The following is a 14,343-nucleotide window of genomic DNA, read 5'->3' as shown; positions in this document are numbered from 1 at the left end:
GAATCTGCCCTTTCCAGCATAGGGCTACACCACCCTCTGTCATTGTTTCAGGCTTAAGTCACGCAGGGGAATTAAGGCAGCCAAGAGATTAGGAGACTTCTCACAGACAGAACTCTGGCTATGTCAAAGGCAAGGGGCAAGATTCCATCAACCCCTTTTGCTATAGGCCCCCAAGTCCTTCCCTGGGGGCTCCCCATGATTGTGCTTATCTCAGATCCTTCCTCCCTTGAGGAATCTTACCCATCATTGGCTTACCGATCAAGCATTGGGAGCCAGGCAGGATGAAGTGAAAGGGACAGAGGCACCACTCCTGCCAGGGAGGTAAGCTTTGTCTCCTTAGTGGCTTATGGTCCAAAGATTGCTCACTCAGCCTTAGCCATGGGGAAGTTACAGCTCCTGAAGCCAGGCAGGGTTCCCAACATCAGCCCTCTTCTCCAGACCCCTTTGGAGGTATAACCACCCTCAGGGGAGCACATAATCTTGTTAACTATCCTGTAATCCAGTGATTTCCAACCCTTGTCATCTTAGGGCACACATAAACTAACTACTAAAATTCTGTAGCACACAAAAAAATATATTTTGCCAATCTGACAAAAATAGGTATAATTTTGATTGATTTACCAAAAAAAATATAATTGCCTACTCTTTTTGCTCCAAAGTGACTTTTTAGAAAAATCAGGTGCCTATTACTCATATATAAGGATTTTCGGTACCAAGAATTTACCAAACAGATGCAACCTTATTTTGCCAAATGACCAATAAGATGCAACTCACCCTGACCGGCGTGGCTCAGTGGGTTGGACATCATACTGCAAGCCAAAAGGTTGCAGGTTCAGTTCCTAGTCAGGGCGCATGCCTGGGTTTTGGGCCGCGTCCCAGGTTGGGGGTATGCCAGAGGCAATCGGTCAATGTTTCTCTCACACATCGATGTTTCTCTCCCTCTCTCTCTCCCTGCCTTCTCCTCTCTCTAAAAATACATACATACATATATACATACATACAAAAAATAAGGGGCAACTCTATTACATGACCTATGTATTTATGGTTCAAGATAAGGCATTCACACCAGACAGCTATTGTTGTGTTGGCTGTTGTCATTTTTTACTTGACAATCTAAGGGGAAAGAGGTCAGTGCCTCTGACTAAATAGTCAGGTACTGCGTGTTTTAAACATTCTGGTGGCACATGGGTTGAACATCACTACTGTAATCCAATCCCCACTTTGCTTTCTCCCACCTTCATTTAAACCTTCCTTAGTTCACTCTTCTGTACACTGTCATTCTAGGGAGCATTTAAGATCTTGCTTCCTGGCGATTGTCCTCAGTTTGACTCAGATACATTCTTACAACAATTCTCCACAGGTTTGGGTGTTTCTTACACAGACACTGCCCGAGCCCTCTGTCTCCCCACCTATAGAACAGGGCAATAACAGCATCCACTCTTCAGAGGGCTTTTGTGGGATTAGATGAGATCATGCGTGTAAGGCCCCCCGGCATCTAGTAAGTATTCAGTAAGCATTCACTTTTCACACACATGTTTGTTTTGTATACTTTCTTTCACACTTCTGGAAATTTGAGGTCAGGGAACCAAGAGCTCCAGTGTAAACTGAAGTTATTATGGAGTGGGCTGAAGCCAGGTAAAGTCCTCCTCTGAAGGACTTTTATTCAACAGGGGACAGACCCTGTTGACCTTGAAAAGGAATATACCTGCCAAGAAGAAACTGCTGGCTGTTTGTTAGGCACAAATTCATAATCAGAGTCTAGCAGCCATTGCTGACAGGGGCTTCACCCAGCTGCATTTCAGGGAGAAGCTACAGACCGAACTGCTGGCTTTCTGCACTGTGTTCCTGCCAGCTGAGCCAACCTGGAATTGTTTTTCAACCGATGCATTTTTACTGACCAATCAGAGCAGCTTCATAATGACCAATCAGAACACGTGATTCTGACCAATTAGGACTGTTTGAACCAATAAGACAGCAAATTTGGAGTCCTCATTTGCATAAAAATAGACCAATCAGGGACCAGGGTGAGAACTTTATAAAAGTAGGCCTCCCCTTTGTCTCAGCAAAGGGCACCCTTGGTTTCCTCTGAAAGTTGCATCTCTGGGTTTTCAAACTGTTCATCTGACTGAAGTTTCTCCTTTTACCACATCCCAGATAGGGGATTCCTGTTGACACTGGCTTGGTGGCTGCAAACTTCTTTCAACAACCCCAAGCCCAAGATAATCCCTTCCCGTTTCCTCCCTCATCTCCTGGCCACTTCCCCAATGCCCCAGGAACTTGTCCCATACTCAACCCAGTTGGCCTGCCTCCAAAGCAGTAAATATTGAAAGGCTTCTATTTCAGTGATGGTGCATTATCCTTCCCTCCTTGCCCCTCCCCTATTGGTAGAGGCCCTGGGGCCCAGGGGCAAGAACGCACAGTTCTGGGTAGACCTGGAGTGGGTGGAGGAGGAGGGGCAGGAGGCAAGGAAAAGGAACATTACAACATTTAGCTGTCTTCTTTTTTCAATTTTCTTACAATGGCCATAGGCAATTTTAAACAATTTCTTTCTTTTCTTTTTACTTTTTAAAATTTTATTTTTAAACTATTTTACTGTTGTTCAAGTACAGTTGTCCACATCTACCCCCCACTACCCCCCACAACCCCAGCCATCCCCACCTCCCTCCTCTGATTCCACCCCCCCCCCCCTTGGTTTTGTCCATGTGACCTTTATAGTTGTTCCTGAAAACCCTTTGGAAATACGCAAGTCAGGTCCTGCTGTCAGGGACACTCATTACACAGACCAAGGAACTTCTGGGAACGGCAGGAATTTGACCTTGACCTTGACCTTGGCTGCTTCTCTGCCTCAGCCTGGGGGCCAGTCTCCATTTCCACCCCAGCCCAGCTCTGGGGCCCATTTGCACAGGGCCTACACCCACCTGCGTGTGACAGAAGCTGCCCTCAGACCCCTTTGTGGTGCCGTGTGACTCACACACAGTGGCAGGACTCCCAGTGGCAGCAACCGCTCTTGCACCCGTTGCTCTGGATGCAGATCTCCCCGTGTGTGCCCGAGGCAGCCGACTGATGTTTCTTTCTCTCTCTCTCTCTCCCCTCCCACTCCCTACCCACCCATGTCTCTAAAGTCAGTACATATCCTCAGGTGAAGATTTAAAAAATAATTCTTAAAAAACAGGATTTTAAAAAATTATGTTAAAATAAAAACCAGACAACACTAATCTACAACAATGGAGGTCAGGATAGTGTTCCCTTTGGGACTATTGACCTGTGGCAAGCTGGAGGGACCCTTCTGGGGAGCTGGGAATGCTCTGTGAGTTAACCGGGGTGGTGGTTATAAGGGTATTTGCACAAGTTTAAAATCCATTGATTTTAATGTAAATCAAGATTTGGTGGGACCATTTGAGATAGCACTCCCCAGCACATAGCATTGGTTTGGCTCAAATAAACACATGAAAGTTCTCTTAAAAAAAGAGAGAGATTTGGGAATTATACTATAGGTAATTATTAGTTAACAATTATAACAATTATGACATATCTATTGTGTGTGCTTAAGTGCTATGAAGAAAATAAAGCAGGAAAGGGGGACTGGATTGGCAATAGCCTCTTCCTGGTCTCCCCAGTTCCACTCTTGCCAATAACTCACCCGATCCCCCCACCTCCACATCCAATGCTCTCTCTTCCCCCAACCTTCTCTGGTCATCAGTTCTTCCCAAAACAGCTAGCAGGATATTTTTTAAAAAGGTAAATCCCATCTCACCATTTCTGTACTTCAAAACTGCCAAGGACATCCCAGAGCATTTAGACACGGAAACTTTTTGTGGGACCTGCAGTGCTTGCTCATTCCGGGGCTGGCTGCCCATCACTGGATCACTTGCTGCCCCTTCCCCACCGCCTTACACACATGCCCTACAGCCCTGCAGCCCTGCAGCCACCTCTGAATGCACTCAGGCCAGCTCCGGGCCACTGGCACTGCTGGGTCCTCTGTCCAGAACAGCCCTGTGAATGCTGCCCGGCTGCCGGCCTCTCCAAGGCCTCAGGCTGAGGCCTTCCTGAGCTCCTGGCCACAGCAGCCCCCTCACCTGGTTCACAGCACTTGTGACTCTCTGCACTTATCTTCTTTATTTCTTTTATTTTAAAAAGTTTTTAGCCCTGGCTAGTGTGGCTCAGTGGTTGAGTGCTAGCCTGCAAATGAAAGGGTCGTCAGTTTGATTCCCAGTCTAAGGCACATGTCTGGGTTTCAGGACAGGTCCCCAGTGGAGGGGCACGTGAGAGGCAACCACACATTGATGTTTATCTCCCTCTCTTTCCTTCTCCTTTCCTAAAAAATAAAGTAAATAAAATCGTTAAAATTTTTTTTGTGTCCCCCCTCTACGACCTCAGGCGTCTTTCACTATCTTGCTCACAGTGGTATTTCTTAGCCCCTAGGATTAACGTCCTCACGCAGAGTAGGTACTGGTTGCAGAACAGCTGAATAAATGAAGATATTGTAATATTCTGTCCTTTTATCTCCCTGACCTCATTTCCTAATATTTCTGCTCTCTCTCACTGCTCTGTGATTCTTTGAATCTGCTGGGCAAGGTCTCACCTCTAGACCTTTGCCCCGGCTTCTCCCTCCACCTGGGATGCTCTTTCCCTAGTATCTGCCTGCCTGGCTCCCTTTAGTAAGGCCTCCCTGAGCCCCCCCTTTAAAGCTGTACCCTCTCTTCACACCACCACTCCTCAAGCCCCTTCCTTATTTCCTTCATCTCCAAGTGCTTATCACCTGATATACATTAATATTTTACTTACTTGCCTCCTATAGAAGAATGTCGGGTCTACAAGGGCAAGAATTTTTGTGTGTTTTCCTTACAGCCCTAACCCTAGCACCTAGAAAAATAATTCACATATGATAGGTGCTCAGTAAATGAATGAATGGATGTCTCTCTTACCAGAAGTGAACGTGGGGTGGGGGCAGTGCAATGTCATATTCACCTGTGCGTGGCAGCACCTGGCTCTGCCCTGGCACCGCTCCCCTGCCCAGGTACATACGATGAGTTTTATTTTCCTTCCAGACATCCTCCACCCAGCACTCCCTGCTGCCCTCCACTTCCGGCTTTTACCCACATCTGCCGCTGGGCCCATGGGCCCTCCCCAAACAGTATAGGTCTTAGGATGGTGGCAGAGGAGGTGACTGTACCCTCAGGTTCCCTACCAAATTCCTGGTTTGCTGTGCCTTTAAAAATGAGCAGCTGGTGAGGAGGAAGGACACAGAGAGGAGGAGGAGAAGGGCCAGAAGCAGCAACCTCCAAATCATGGCCCAGAGGTGTTGGTGGCATTTTTAAGGTCCATCTAAACACCCGGCTCTGCTATGTGACCAAGGCCTGGAGGGTAGGTGGTGAGGTGTGACTGCCCAGGCCCCGCACTCTCCCAGACTGAAGAGATGGAGGAACAAGAGACGGGTGGGGGTAGAAGCTCTCCGGCCATAGCTGCATCCTGGACCACTTGCTGGGTTCATCTTGCTGCCATCGGAACAGTCTGTCCGTGTGCTAGGACTCTGGCAAGATCTGGGTTCAGTCCCAGCTTGGTTGCTTATTGACTGTGTGATCTTGGGCAGATTTGGTAACTTCTTTGAGCCTCAGTTTCCCCATCTGCAAAATGCAGGATAATAACACTACATCACAAGGATCATATGATGCTCACATAGCAGGTATTGGGCTTCACATACACTAGACACCCCATAAATAGAAGCTATCATCATCTTCAGAATCAGAATATCTCTGAGTCAGAGAGATTTCAAAAGATTCTCTCATCCAGTCAAATTGTGTATTATAATTAGCAAACAGCATTACGAACATTTTGTCTCTCAGCTGAGGTACCTAAGGCCCGGAGAGGTTGCCAAACTTCCTAAGGTCACAAAGCTATCTAGTGACAGAACATTAAACTCTAGTTTTCATCTTTGTACTCACTCCCTTCTCCCGGCCTTCTGCTATTTTGTTGATAGCTCCGTTTCTTGAGGAAATCCAGCACGCATGCGTGCGCTTCCGCAGGCCTCCCGAAAGGCTTCTCATCTCCAAGGGACAGAGAATCAGCCAGGACTTTCTTGATCACAAGTGACAGAAATCCAACCCAAAGTGATTAAAAAATAAGTGAATTTACTGGGTTATATAACTTAAAAGTCCAGTGGTGGAGCTATCTGGCGTAAGGCACAACTTGTTCCAGGGGCTAAAATGAAGACTCTAACCCAGCTCCATGCTCCTCTGTGTTGGCTTCATTCTGAGCCCACATGGTGATAAGATGGCTGCCAATAGCCACAGACCTGCTTTCTCCCATGCTCAAGTCCAGTGAAAGGGAAAGTGTTACTTTCAGCAACCTGTACAAATCCTAAGCTTCACTCTGATTGGATAAACTGGGTCACATGCCCCCAAACCTATCCCTAAAGCCAGAGCAATGGAAGGAGATTCATGGCTGCTCACTGAACCAGTCTCTGCGTCTAGAGTATTCAGTTTCTGTTGTGAATGCAACACCCTTCAACTGCATGGACTGAGAATGGAAGTGGGTGGTTTCCTTACAGGAAATTCCAGGTCACCAAGAGAACAGGAGTCTTTGGCAGGCAAAATCAGTAAATGTTCCTTAGACATGGCAAATGGAAATTTATAGGGGACTGCACACGTTGTCTAATTTAATGCAATGCAAAGTGTCATTGGCACACCTTTTATTTAGTGTATTTAGTCTTCATTGGCTTTAAAGATTTTCAAAGTAAAAGTATTTATAAGACTTTTCATAAGTCCCTATCATTCTCAGCTCTCTTTCCAAAACAATTGTTTCAAGTAAATTCTGTCCATTTAAGGAGGGTCTAGTGTTCCAGAATCAGCTTTGCTTCCACTCAGAAGGTTTCCTTCTCTACCAGTCATTGTCCAGTCAGGAAGACAGAAACTATTATAGATACTTGAAACAGGGAGAATTACAATATACGGAAGTGGTCACAGAGGTGATGGAGGAGCTGGGAAACCAAACAGGACGTCAAGGCAGCAGAGAGATGGCAGTAGCAGGAAGACACCAATGGCTCTGTCACCGGAGAAATGGTGTGATGAGGCTGTGTGACTGGGGCCCCTGGGACTGCAGGGGAGGGGCTATCCAAAAGAAGACCAGGCGACAGTTGGTGACATCACCTAAAGCAGGAGACCCACACCCTGGCCAGTGTGACTCAGTTGGTCAGAGCATCATCCTGTAAATGGTCAGGGCACATGCCTAGGTTTTGGGCTTGGTCCCCAGTCGGAGCTTGTGTGACAGACAACCGATCAATGTTTCTCTCTTACATCGATGGTTCTCTGCTTCCCCTCCCCTCTCTCTGAAATCAATTGAGCAAGTCCTTGGGTAAGAATTAAAAAAAAAGAAGGTAGCCCATCTTCTCCCCGTCTATCTTCAGCCAGTCCTAGAAACCAGAAGAGGAAGGAGACTAGGAAATGTGTTCCCAGGGATAAAGAGCAGAGCAGGAGAAGGACGAACAGGCAAATGATTGTCACACCTGCTTCCAGACCCGCCAGGCTGGGAGGAGTCCGTGTGCTTCTGTCTTTTCCCTACTCTGTCCCCTCCCACGTCTCAAGTCTGGATTTCGGGTGCTTCACTAGTCCAGGGGCTTGAAGGGGAGGAGTCATGCCTACCACAAGGTCATCATTAAGCCTAAGGGTGGCACCATGTCAATATTTGGGGTGGGGAGACATATCACTCTATGAAAGAAGTCTTAAATTTTTCTTTTTCTTTTTAAATCTTTAGTCTTTCGCCATGTTCACCTCCTGCAGAAAAGAAAGCCTCGACTTGACTGTGGATGCCGATGTGGTTAGCTGCTCTCCTGGGACTGTCAACAATTCCACCACGTTTCCAACGAAGACTCAACTGGGCTTTACCACAAAGCTGGCTGGGAAGTTGCTGTGATATGCTCCCCTCCATCCACAACTCCCGATGTTGTGGTTAAGCCAGAGTGCACAGCCCAGGAGAAGTGCAGCTCAAGAGAGAGCTGCCTGCCCTGGCCGGGTGGCTTGGTTGCTAGAGCATCCTCCCATACACCCAAAGGTTGCAGGCTAGGTTGCAGGTTCTAACCCCGGTCAGGAAGTATGCAGCAGGCAGCTGATGGATGTTTCTCTCTCACATCGATGTCCCTTTCTCTCTAAGACCAATGAACATATTCTTAGGTGAGGATTTTTTTTAAAGGGAGGTGCTTGACAGTACACCATTAGCTCTAGGTCATGCCATCCAAGCTTCTCTTGCTTTATCAAAATAATAATAAAAGGCTTGGGGCTTTTGTGGCCACAAGTTGTTCCCACTATAGATTCTCCCTTTGTTCTTTAATAACAGGGCCCCAAGTTTTAGCTGGGCACACAAATACCCAGATGAAAACTATGTTTTCCAGTCTCCCTTGCAGCTATCTGAAGTCATGTGACCAAGTTTTTCCCAGGAGATAATAATTCAGCTGCTCTTGGTTGTGCCTTTTGAGGAAGGCTGAGCATTTGCAATCTTTCCTTCCCTTCTTTCTAACTGGAATGTGGGACCAGCAGATACGGTGAGATGAGCCATCTTCAACCATGTGAGGAGAAGAACGTCCCAGGGCAGAGCTTCCCACTAGTGTGTCTGGAGACACCCAACCCCTCTGCCCTTGGTTGAGCCTCTTTAGGGCCCCAAAGCCCTTCTACTTTTATCTGGAGGTGCTGACTCCACCCCTACGCAAGACCCAGGCTAAGCCAATCAGTAAATTCCGTCACAATGACTGATTCAGGGGTGAGTTTGCAGACTTAGTAATTTCAACCACAATCAATCTTAGGATGCTTGCTAAAACTCCTGGGACAGGGATGTTTCTTTTCTCTGGAAGGCGCATGTGCGGCAGACCTCTGGTTAAATGCCTGCCCTCCACAGCAAGACAGCCTGGGTCCAAATCCCAGTCCCAGACATTACTGTGAGCCCTTGAGAAGGGTTATTGAGCCTTAGCTCCTCATTTGTAAAATAAGGATAATTATAGTGCCTACTTTCACCTTGTTGTAACAATGAATTAATGTCAATTAGAAAGCGCTTTGCACTATGTCTGGGGCATATTAGGTTTTCAGTAAACCCTAGCTGTTTTTATTAGCTGACATCTGGAACTTAGTGGCTATTGGGAAGGAATCCAGCGTGAGGGCCATGAAGCTGCTGGAGTCAGCCAGACCTGAGGCTGTAGCAGTGGAAAATTATAATAGTGGGAAGTTGTAACCCATCTCACCATTCTTTGGACATTGTTTCTCTAAGTGCTAACTCTGACTAATATGTAGATGGTTTGTCTTCACTGGAGACATCAAATGAAGTTCCTTCCTAGGAACTAATATCAAAAGTTATAAACTCTGACTTATAAACTCAGGCATCCCAGCTCCGGGAGATTTGCTGGCCTTCAACCATGGAGCCAGGATGACTAAACCAGGATGATGCACTGGGCCATCACTCGCCTTATCAGAACAGACTGTGCTTGTCTGCATGTAGAGAACTTTGCAAGCCCCTCCTTATAAAAACTTCTGCCTGCACTGAGAGTGGAGATGGGGTTTGAGACGTGAGTCTCCCATCTTCCAGGTTGCTAGAACCTGAAAATAAACCACTTTACATCAGCACCTGCCTCTCAAGCATTGGCTTTTGCAGCAACAGGCAGCCAGGCCTGCATTTAGTTACAAGGCCTGCCCTGCCTCTGGATGTCTAGTTCTCACCACCAATGAATTTCCTCATCATTTGGACCAATTTGATTTTTTTAAGGTTTCAAATGGACTTTATTTCTTCAACCATGCCATATTTTAATGGGTACACTATGCTTTCACTTGGTATCAATTACGAGTTAGTTTTAAGACAATTCTTGATGACACCAGCAGGGATGATCACTGACCTCTCCATTCCTGTGTGCTCTGCCAGCAGCGCCCGGCTCCATTCCATCCCAGCGGGCACTGCTATGTGAGTCCGTGCAGCAACACTAAAAGGGCTCCACTAGCCTGTATAGCGCTACCACATTTGTCATGGAAATGAGCTGTCCATTTCCGGTGGGCCCGCCTTGCCATTATTTGCTGAATGCTTCAAGCTGGGAGATGACTAGCACGTTTTTTGGCCAGTGGAAACATCGTGAAGCTGAAGACGGAGCTGCAGCAAATGCTGCTGCTGGTTTGTTGGAACTTCGAGTCAAGTACCCTTGCCTTTTTTTTTTATATACTTGCACCAGAAAGAGTCCTCACTGATACCCCCGTGAGGCGGCCTTGCACGTGTAGCTCTCTGTGCCTCAGTTTCTTTATCCATAAAATGAAATGTCTGAGGGAGTGGAGATGTCAATGCACCAGGCCCTTTCCAACCACAGGTACTTGTACTTCATTTCTGCACTTACACTTCACACACATTCTCATAAAGCTCTCCCTATGAGCTCTACCCTTTGCCCCCTAGCAAAATATCCACATACTCCCACTCAGTCCCTCCTACCTCACACGCATCCATGGGCACCTCAACATGTACTCCCTGGGCACGTTATTCGACCCTGCCCCTCCTGCACAGCCCTTCATCCCAAGACTTGGCCCTTCCTGGACCCAGCCTCCTCTCACCCACACCCCTACCCCATTGCCTTTCTGCAGTACTGGCCTGAGGCCACTGTGCCTGCACACAAGGCCAAACCCCATGGGAAGCTCTGTCACGCCTCCAGTCTCCCCATTCACCCACCGGTGCCCCTTCATCCCACCCACACCAATGAAACAGTCTGTACCAGGTTCCTTTTCTCAGGAAATGCAGACAGAGGCCAGAGCCAGAGAGTGACTTTAATGTTTCAGGAGCTGGATTTTGAACAAGGTGGGGACTCCCAAGGCCCCCGGTCCCAGGAGAAGGAGGGAGGATGGCGGCTAAGAGCCTGCATCCTCCTCTAAATCAAATGGCACCGGCGGGGACAGTTCAGGTCCTTGGATACGCAAGCCAAGCCCAGCTGGCAGGGACATATGATGTTGGTGGCTCCCTTGGTCTGTGGGAAGTGAGCATGAGAGTCGGGGGTCACCAAGGTGCAGGGAAGAAAGGGGTTTAACCTTCTGGGGGAGCAGGAGCAAGAGCACAAGCGATGGTGAGACAAACCCAGGCTCTGTCAGCCCTACAGCTTGTAACTTCATGATCCCAGGCAACTTAATGAGCCTCTCTGTCTCAGTTTCCTTGTCTGTTAAATGGGGGGAATAACAGGAACCCACCTCCTAGGGTTACTATGAAATGAAATGAAATAAATTAGATCAAGTGCCCACAGTGAAAAGACTCTCCTGCCGCTTTTCTGGAGAGTCAGGCCAGGATGGGGTCTTGCTGGCTCCTAAGGTCATTGGCAGCTCCCCAAATGGGATGTGGGGGCCAAGCATGTCCTCCCTGCAAAGGTATGGGCCCAGGTTCAGATGACAGGAGACTGAGCAGCAACATTCTGCTCCCTGCATTTCTGCCAGCCAATAAAAGCACGCTCTGCTGAGCGCACCAGTGTTGCCAGGACCACACATTCCTCCCAACAATCTGGGGGCAGGCACCTTGGCCCCATTTTCCAGATGAGGAGACTAAGGCCCAGAGAACAGAAGTGACCAGCCTAAGGTCACACAGACAGGGGGTGGAAAAGCCAGGATTTACACTCAGGTCCAAGTCCACAGCTGTGGTCCTGCCACCCCACTGCCTTGCTCCTCTCTAGAAGTGAGGTCCTTGCAGTAGGGAAGGGGAATTGCTGTGGAGGTCTTTTCCCAGCTACTTTGGCTCAGTACTGTTAGGGTAGAGATATTCATTCATTCATTCAACAAACATTTGTTGAGCACCTGCTATGTGCAGGCACTAAGCTGAGGGGTAGGAGGTTCAAAGATGAATGTGCTGCAGCCCTGCCCATGAAGAGCTCCAAGCTGTGGCGGACACAGACAGAAGGCATGGCCAATCAGGGAGACCCATGCTCTGCTGAGGGTAGGGGCCAAGGGCGTGAGAAGTCCAAGGAGAAAAGGCTTATCAGAGGGATCGCCTGGCACTGCAGGATGAGTAGGAGTTTGCCAGGTGGAGAAGGGGGAAGGGCACCCCAAGTAGAGGGTGGAAAAGCAGGTGCAATCATATGGGTTTTTTTTTTTTAACTTTTCCCACCCCACTTGCCAGAAGGGGTTGCCCCACCCCAGAGCCTCACCTGAGGCAAGCACACCATGGCCCTTTTGGCTTTGGGGGCACAGAAGGAGCCACCGTAGTCCAAGTTCATGAGGCAGCAGCCACTGTAGCAGTCAGAATGGTGGGAGCACCGAGCCCCGTTCGTCTGTGGGAACAGCCTTTGAGTCACCCACTCTCTGGTGGTGTGGGAGGGTGGGGGGAGGATCGCGGCATTGTCAAGGTCCCAGGAGGCCAAAAAGAACAGCGTGAGGTGGCTAGCCCCAAGTCCCACCTCCACTGCATGGGCTCCTCCCCCCTCCTCCAGCAACACTCGGGGGGGGGGGGGGGGGCAGAGATTTAGCGTTTTCCTTCTACTTCTCCTTTCCCAGGGGCCCTCATTTCTGTGGGTCCCAAAGGGTGGCCTGTGCTAGGGGAGCAAACACTCCCAAATCTCACTTTTAATAGGAGTGTGGGCAGAAAGTCTGGCAGGATGGAGGTGGGAGTGGGAGAAGAAAGTTGGAAAAGAGAAAAAAGAATCATTGTGCCTAGAAGTGGGGGGAGAGGGGGAGAAACTAGAGCAGGTCCAGGAGGTGTGATGGGGGGCGCAGGGCTGAGACAGTCTCAAGTGGGCGGGAGCTAGGTGGGGGAGGGAGGGAAATACTGCTGGTCATAGGGCCACTTTCTTTTACCTGCGGAGCCACCAGGGAGGTGAAGCAGGGCTTTGACGTCTGTCGGGAAACATTAGGCTTCCAGCCTGGAAACAAATCCCCAATCTGGGGTGGTTCCCACCCCACCGCCACTTCTCTCTCCAGACCCAACCGGTGCCTGCTGGCTAGACTGGGATGCCTCCGCCACCACCCTCCATACAGCGGAAGGTTTGAAATGCTCTTTGACTCACCTTCAGCAGCCCCCCTTTAAACTGAGGGAAGTCCCCCCAGCAGGGGAGCAGGACCCCCGCAAAGAGTGCGAAGGCTGTGGCCATGGCCTTGGGCTGCAGAGATCCGGTGGGGCGCACCCGGCTCGGGATAAACCTCCTTCCTTGGCTTGTGACCCGGCGCCCCCGGCTGGAGGTGGGGACTGAGGCAGTTAATGGTCACAGGTTGTCCAACAGGGAGGGAAAAACTGGGCGGAAGCCCTTTCTGGCGCTCCGGGAAGGGGTGGAATAAGGCACCCCCCTGAGATCTTGATTCAAGCCTTGGACAGGTCGGATTTTATAGATTTAAGGGACCCCAGAGAACTCAACACATATTATACAATACTTCCAAATAAAAACATAAAACTGTAAAATAAAACTTTATTTTGAAAAAATTATGCAACATTTACATACTGAAATGAAAATAGCTTCCTTCTTGTTATTCTGACTCTCCGTCTGGGGACTGCACCAGATTGCCCCTCACCCTTTGCCCTTCGGAGAAACCAGCCTTACCCCCACTGCTTCTCATGCCCTTTCCAGGGCCAGTCTTGTCATCTGTAGGAATTAGGAGGTGAGACAAGATGCCTCTTCCAGCCCAGGTGGGTGGATTGCTAGTCCAGGGATTTAGCTGTGAAGTTGTAACTGGAAAAGACACCAGCATTCGGGCTGCCTGTCACTACGAAATCCAATACACAATGACAGTGATTGAATCTTTATGGGTGCTTTATTCAGGTGGCTGGTGAGCTGAGAAGATGGTGGGTTCATACCCTAACAAACCATTTTCCTTCTCTTTCCTGGCCAGAATTTTTATAAAGTGGAGGTGAGTGGATAAACAAGGAGCAGGTGAGGGCTTTGAAATTCAGGGAGGATTAGATGAGCGAAGCTTCAGGATTCCTGTTCAGGGCAGTTTGCTGTTTCCAGGGGCGGGTGGTCGTCTGCTCTCCCAGGAACACAAAAGGTCCGGATGTCCCCAGGCGTTAATCTTCTGTGAGCCCCAGGGAGGCCGGCTGTTTTCCCAGGAGCGAGGATGGGCCTTATCTATAGTTTCTGAAACAAAAGCTTTAACATACACATTACTGGCTAGACTTACACATTTTTAACTTAAGTTACAATTTTCCAAGTCTTGAGTCCCCTATCAAAGTGTGGGGTCAAGATGGAGGGGAGGAGAGAGGATGGAAGGAAGAGGAGGTGGAAGGGAGAGCGCCTGCAGCAATTGGTGGAAGTAGGGGAGGCAGGCCTTCCTCAGGGCTTCCCTGGATGAAATGCCCACCTCACCCACCCTTTTCTGCTTTCGAATTTAAAAATGTGCTCTTAAGAAAAGGTCTGAGGGCCATGTGTGG

General features: G+C 48.8%; 1 protein-coding gene across 1 annotated transcript; it reads right to left on the bottom strand.

Annotated features, from left to right (window-relative positions):
- Positions 1-10,761: 10,761 nt before the first annotated feature.
- CLPSL2 (colipase like 2) lies at positions 10,762-13,317 on the bottom strand. The gene is made up of 3 exons (XM_028510177.2): positions 12,989-13,317; positions 12,134-12,256; positions 10,762-10,972 (listed from the first exon to the last, which is right to left on the bottom strand). The coding sequence occupies exons 1-3, from the start codon at positions 13,070-13,072 to the stop codon at positions 10,877-10,879; spliced, it is 303 nt and encodes a 100-aa protein (XP_028365978.1). The 5' UTR covers positions 13,073-13,317; the 3' UTR covers positions 10,762-10,876.
- Positions 13,318-14,343: the final 1,026 nt, after the last annotated feature.

This window comes from Phyllostomus discolor, chromosome 4 (assembly GCF_004126475.2).
Source record: "Phyllostomus discolor isolate MPI-MPIP mPhyDis1 chromosome 4, mPhyDis1.pri.v3, whole genome shotgun sequence".
Taxonomy (NCBI): Eukaryota; Metazoa; Chordata; class Mammalia; order Chiroptera; family Phyllostomidae; genus Phyllostomus; species Phyllostomus discolor.
Note: the sequence above shows the minus strand (reverse complement) of the source record. Positions and strands in the feature narration are given on the sequence as shown.

Excerpts from the sequence above, each read along its gene's own strand:
- CLPSL2 (XM_028510177.2), bottom strand. The coding sequence starts at position 13,072 with ATGGCCACAGCCTTCGCACTCTTTGCGGGGGTCCTGCTCCCCTGCTGG. Across the intron at positions 12,257-12,988 it reads TTAAAGGGGGGCTGCTGAAG|ACGAACGGGGCTCGGTGCTC; the intron begins GTGAGTCAAAGA and ends CTGTTCCCACAG. Across the intron at positions 10,973-12,133 it reads CCATGGTGTGCTTGCCTCAG|ACCAAGGGAGCCACCAACAT; the intron begins GTGAGGCTCTGG and ends CACTTCCCACAG.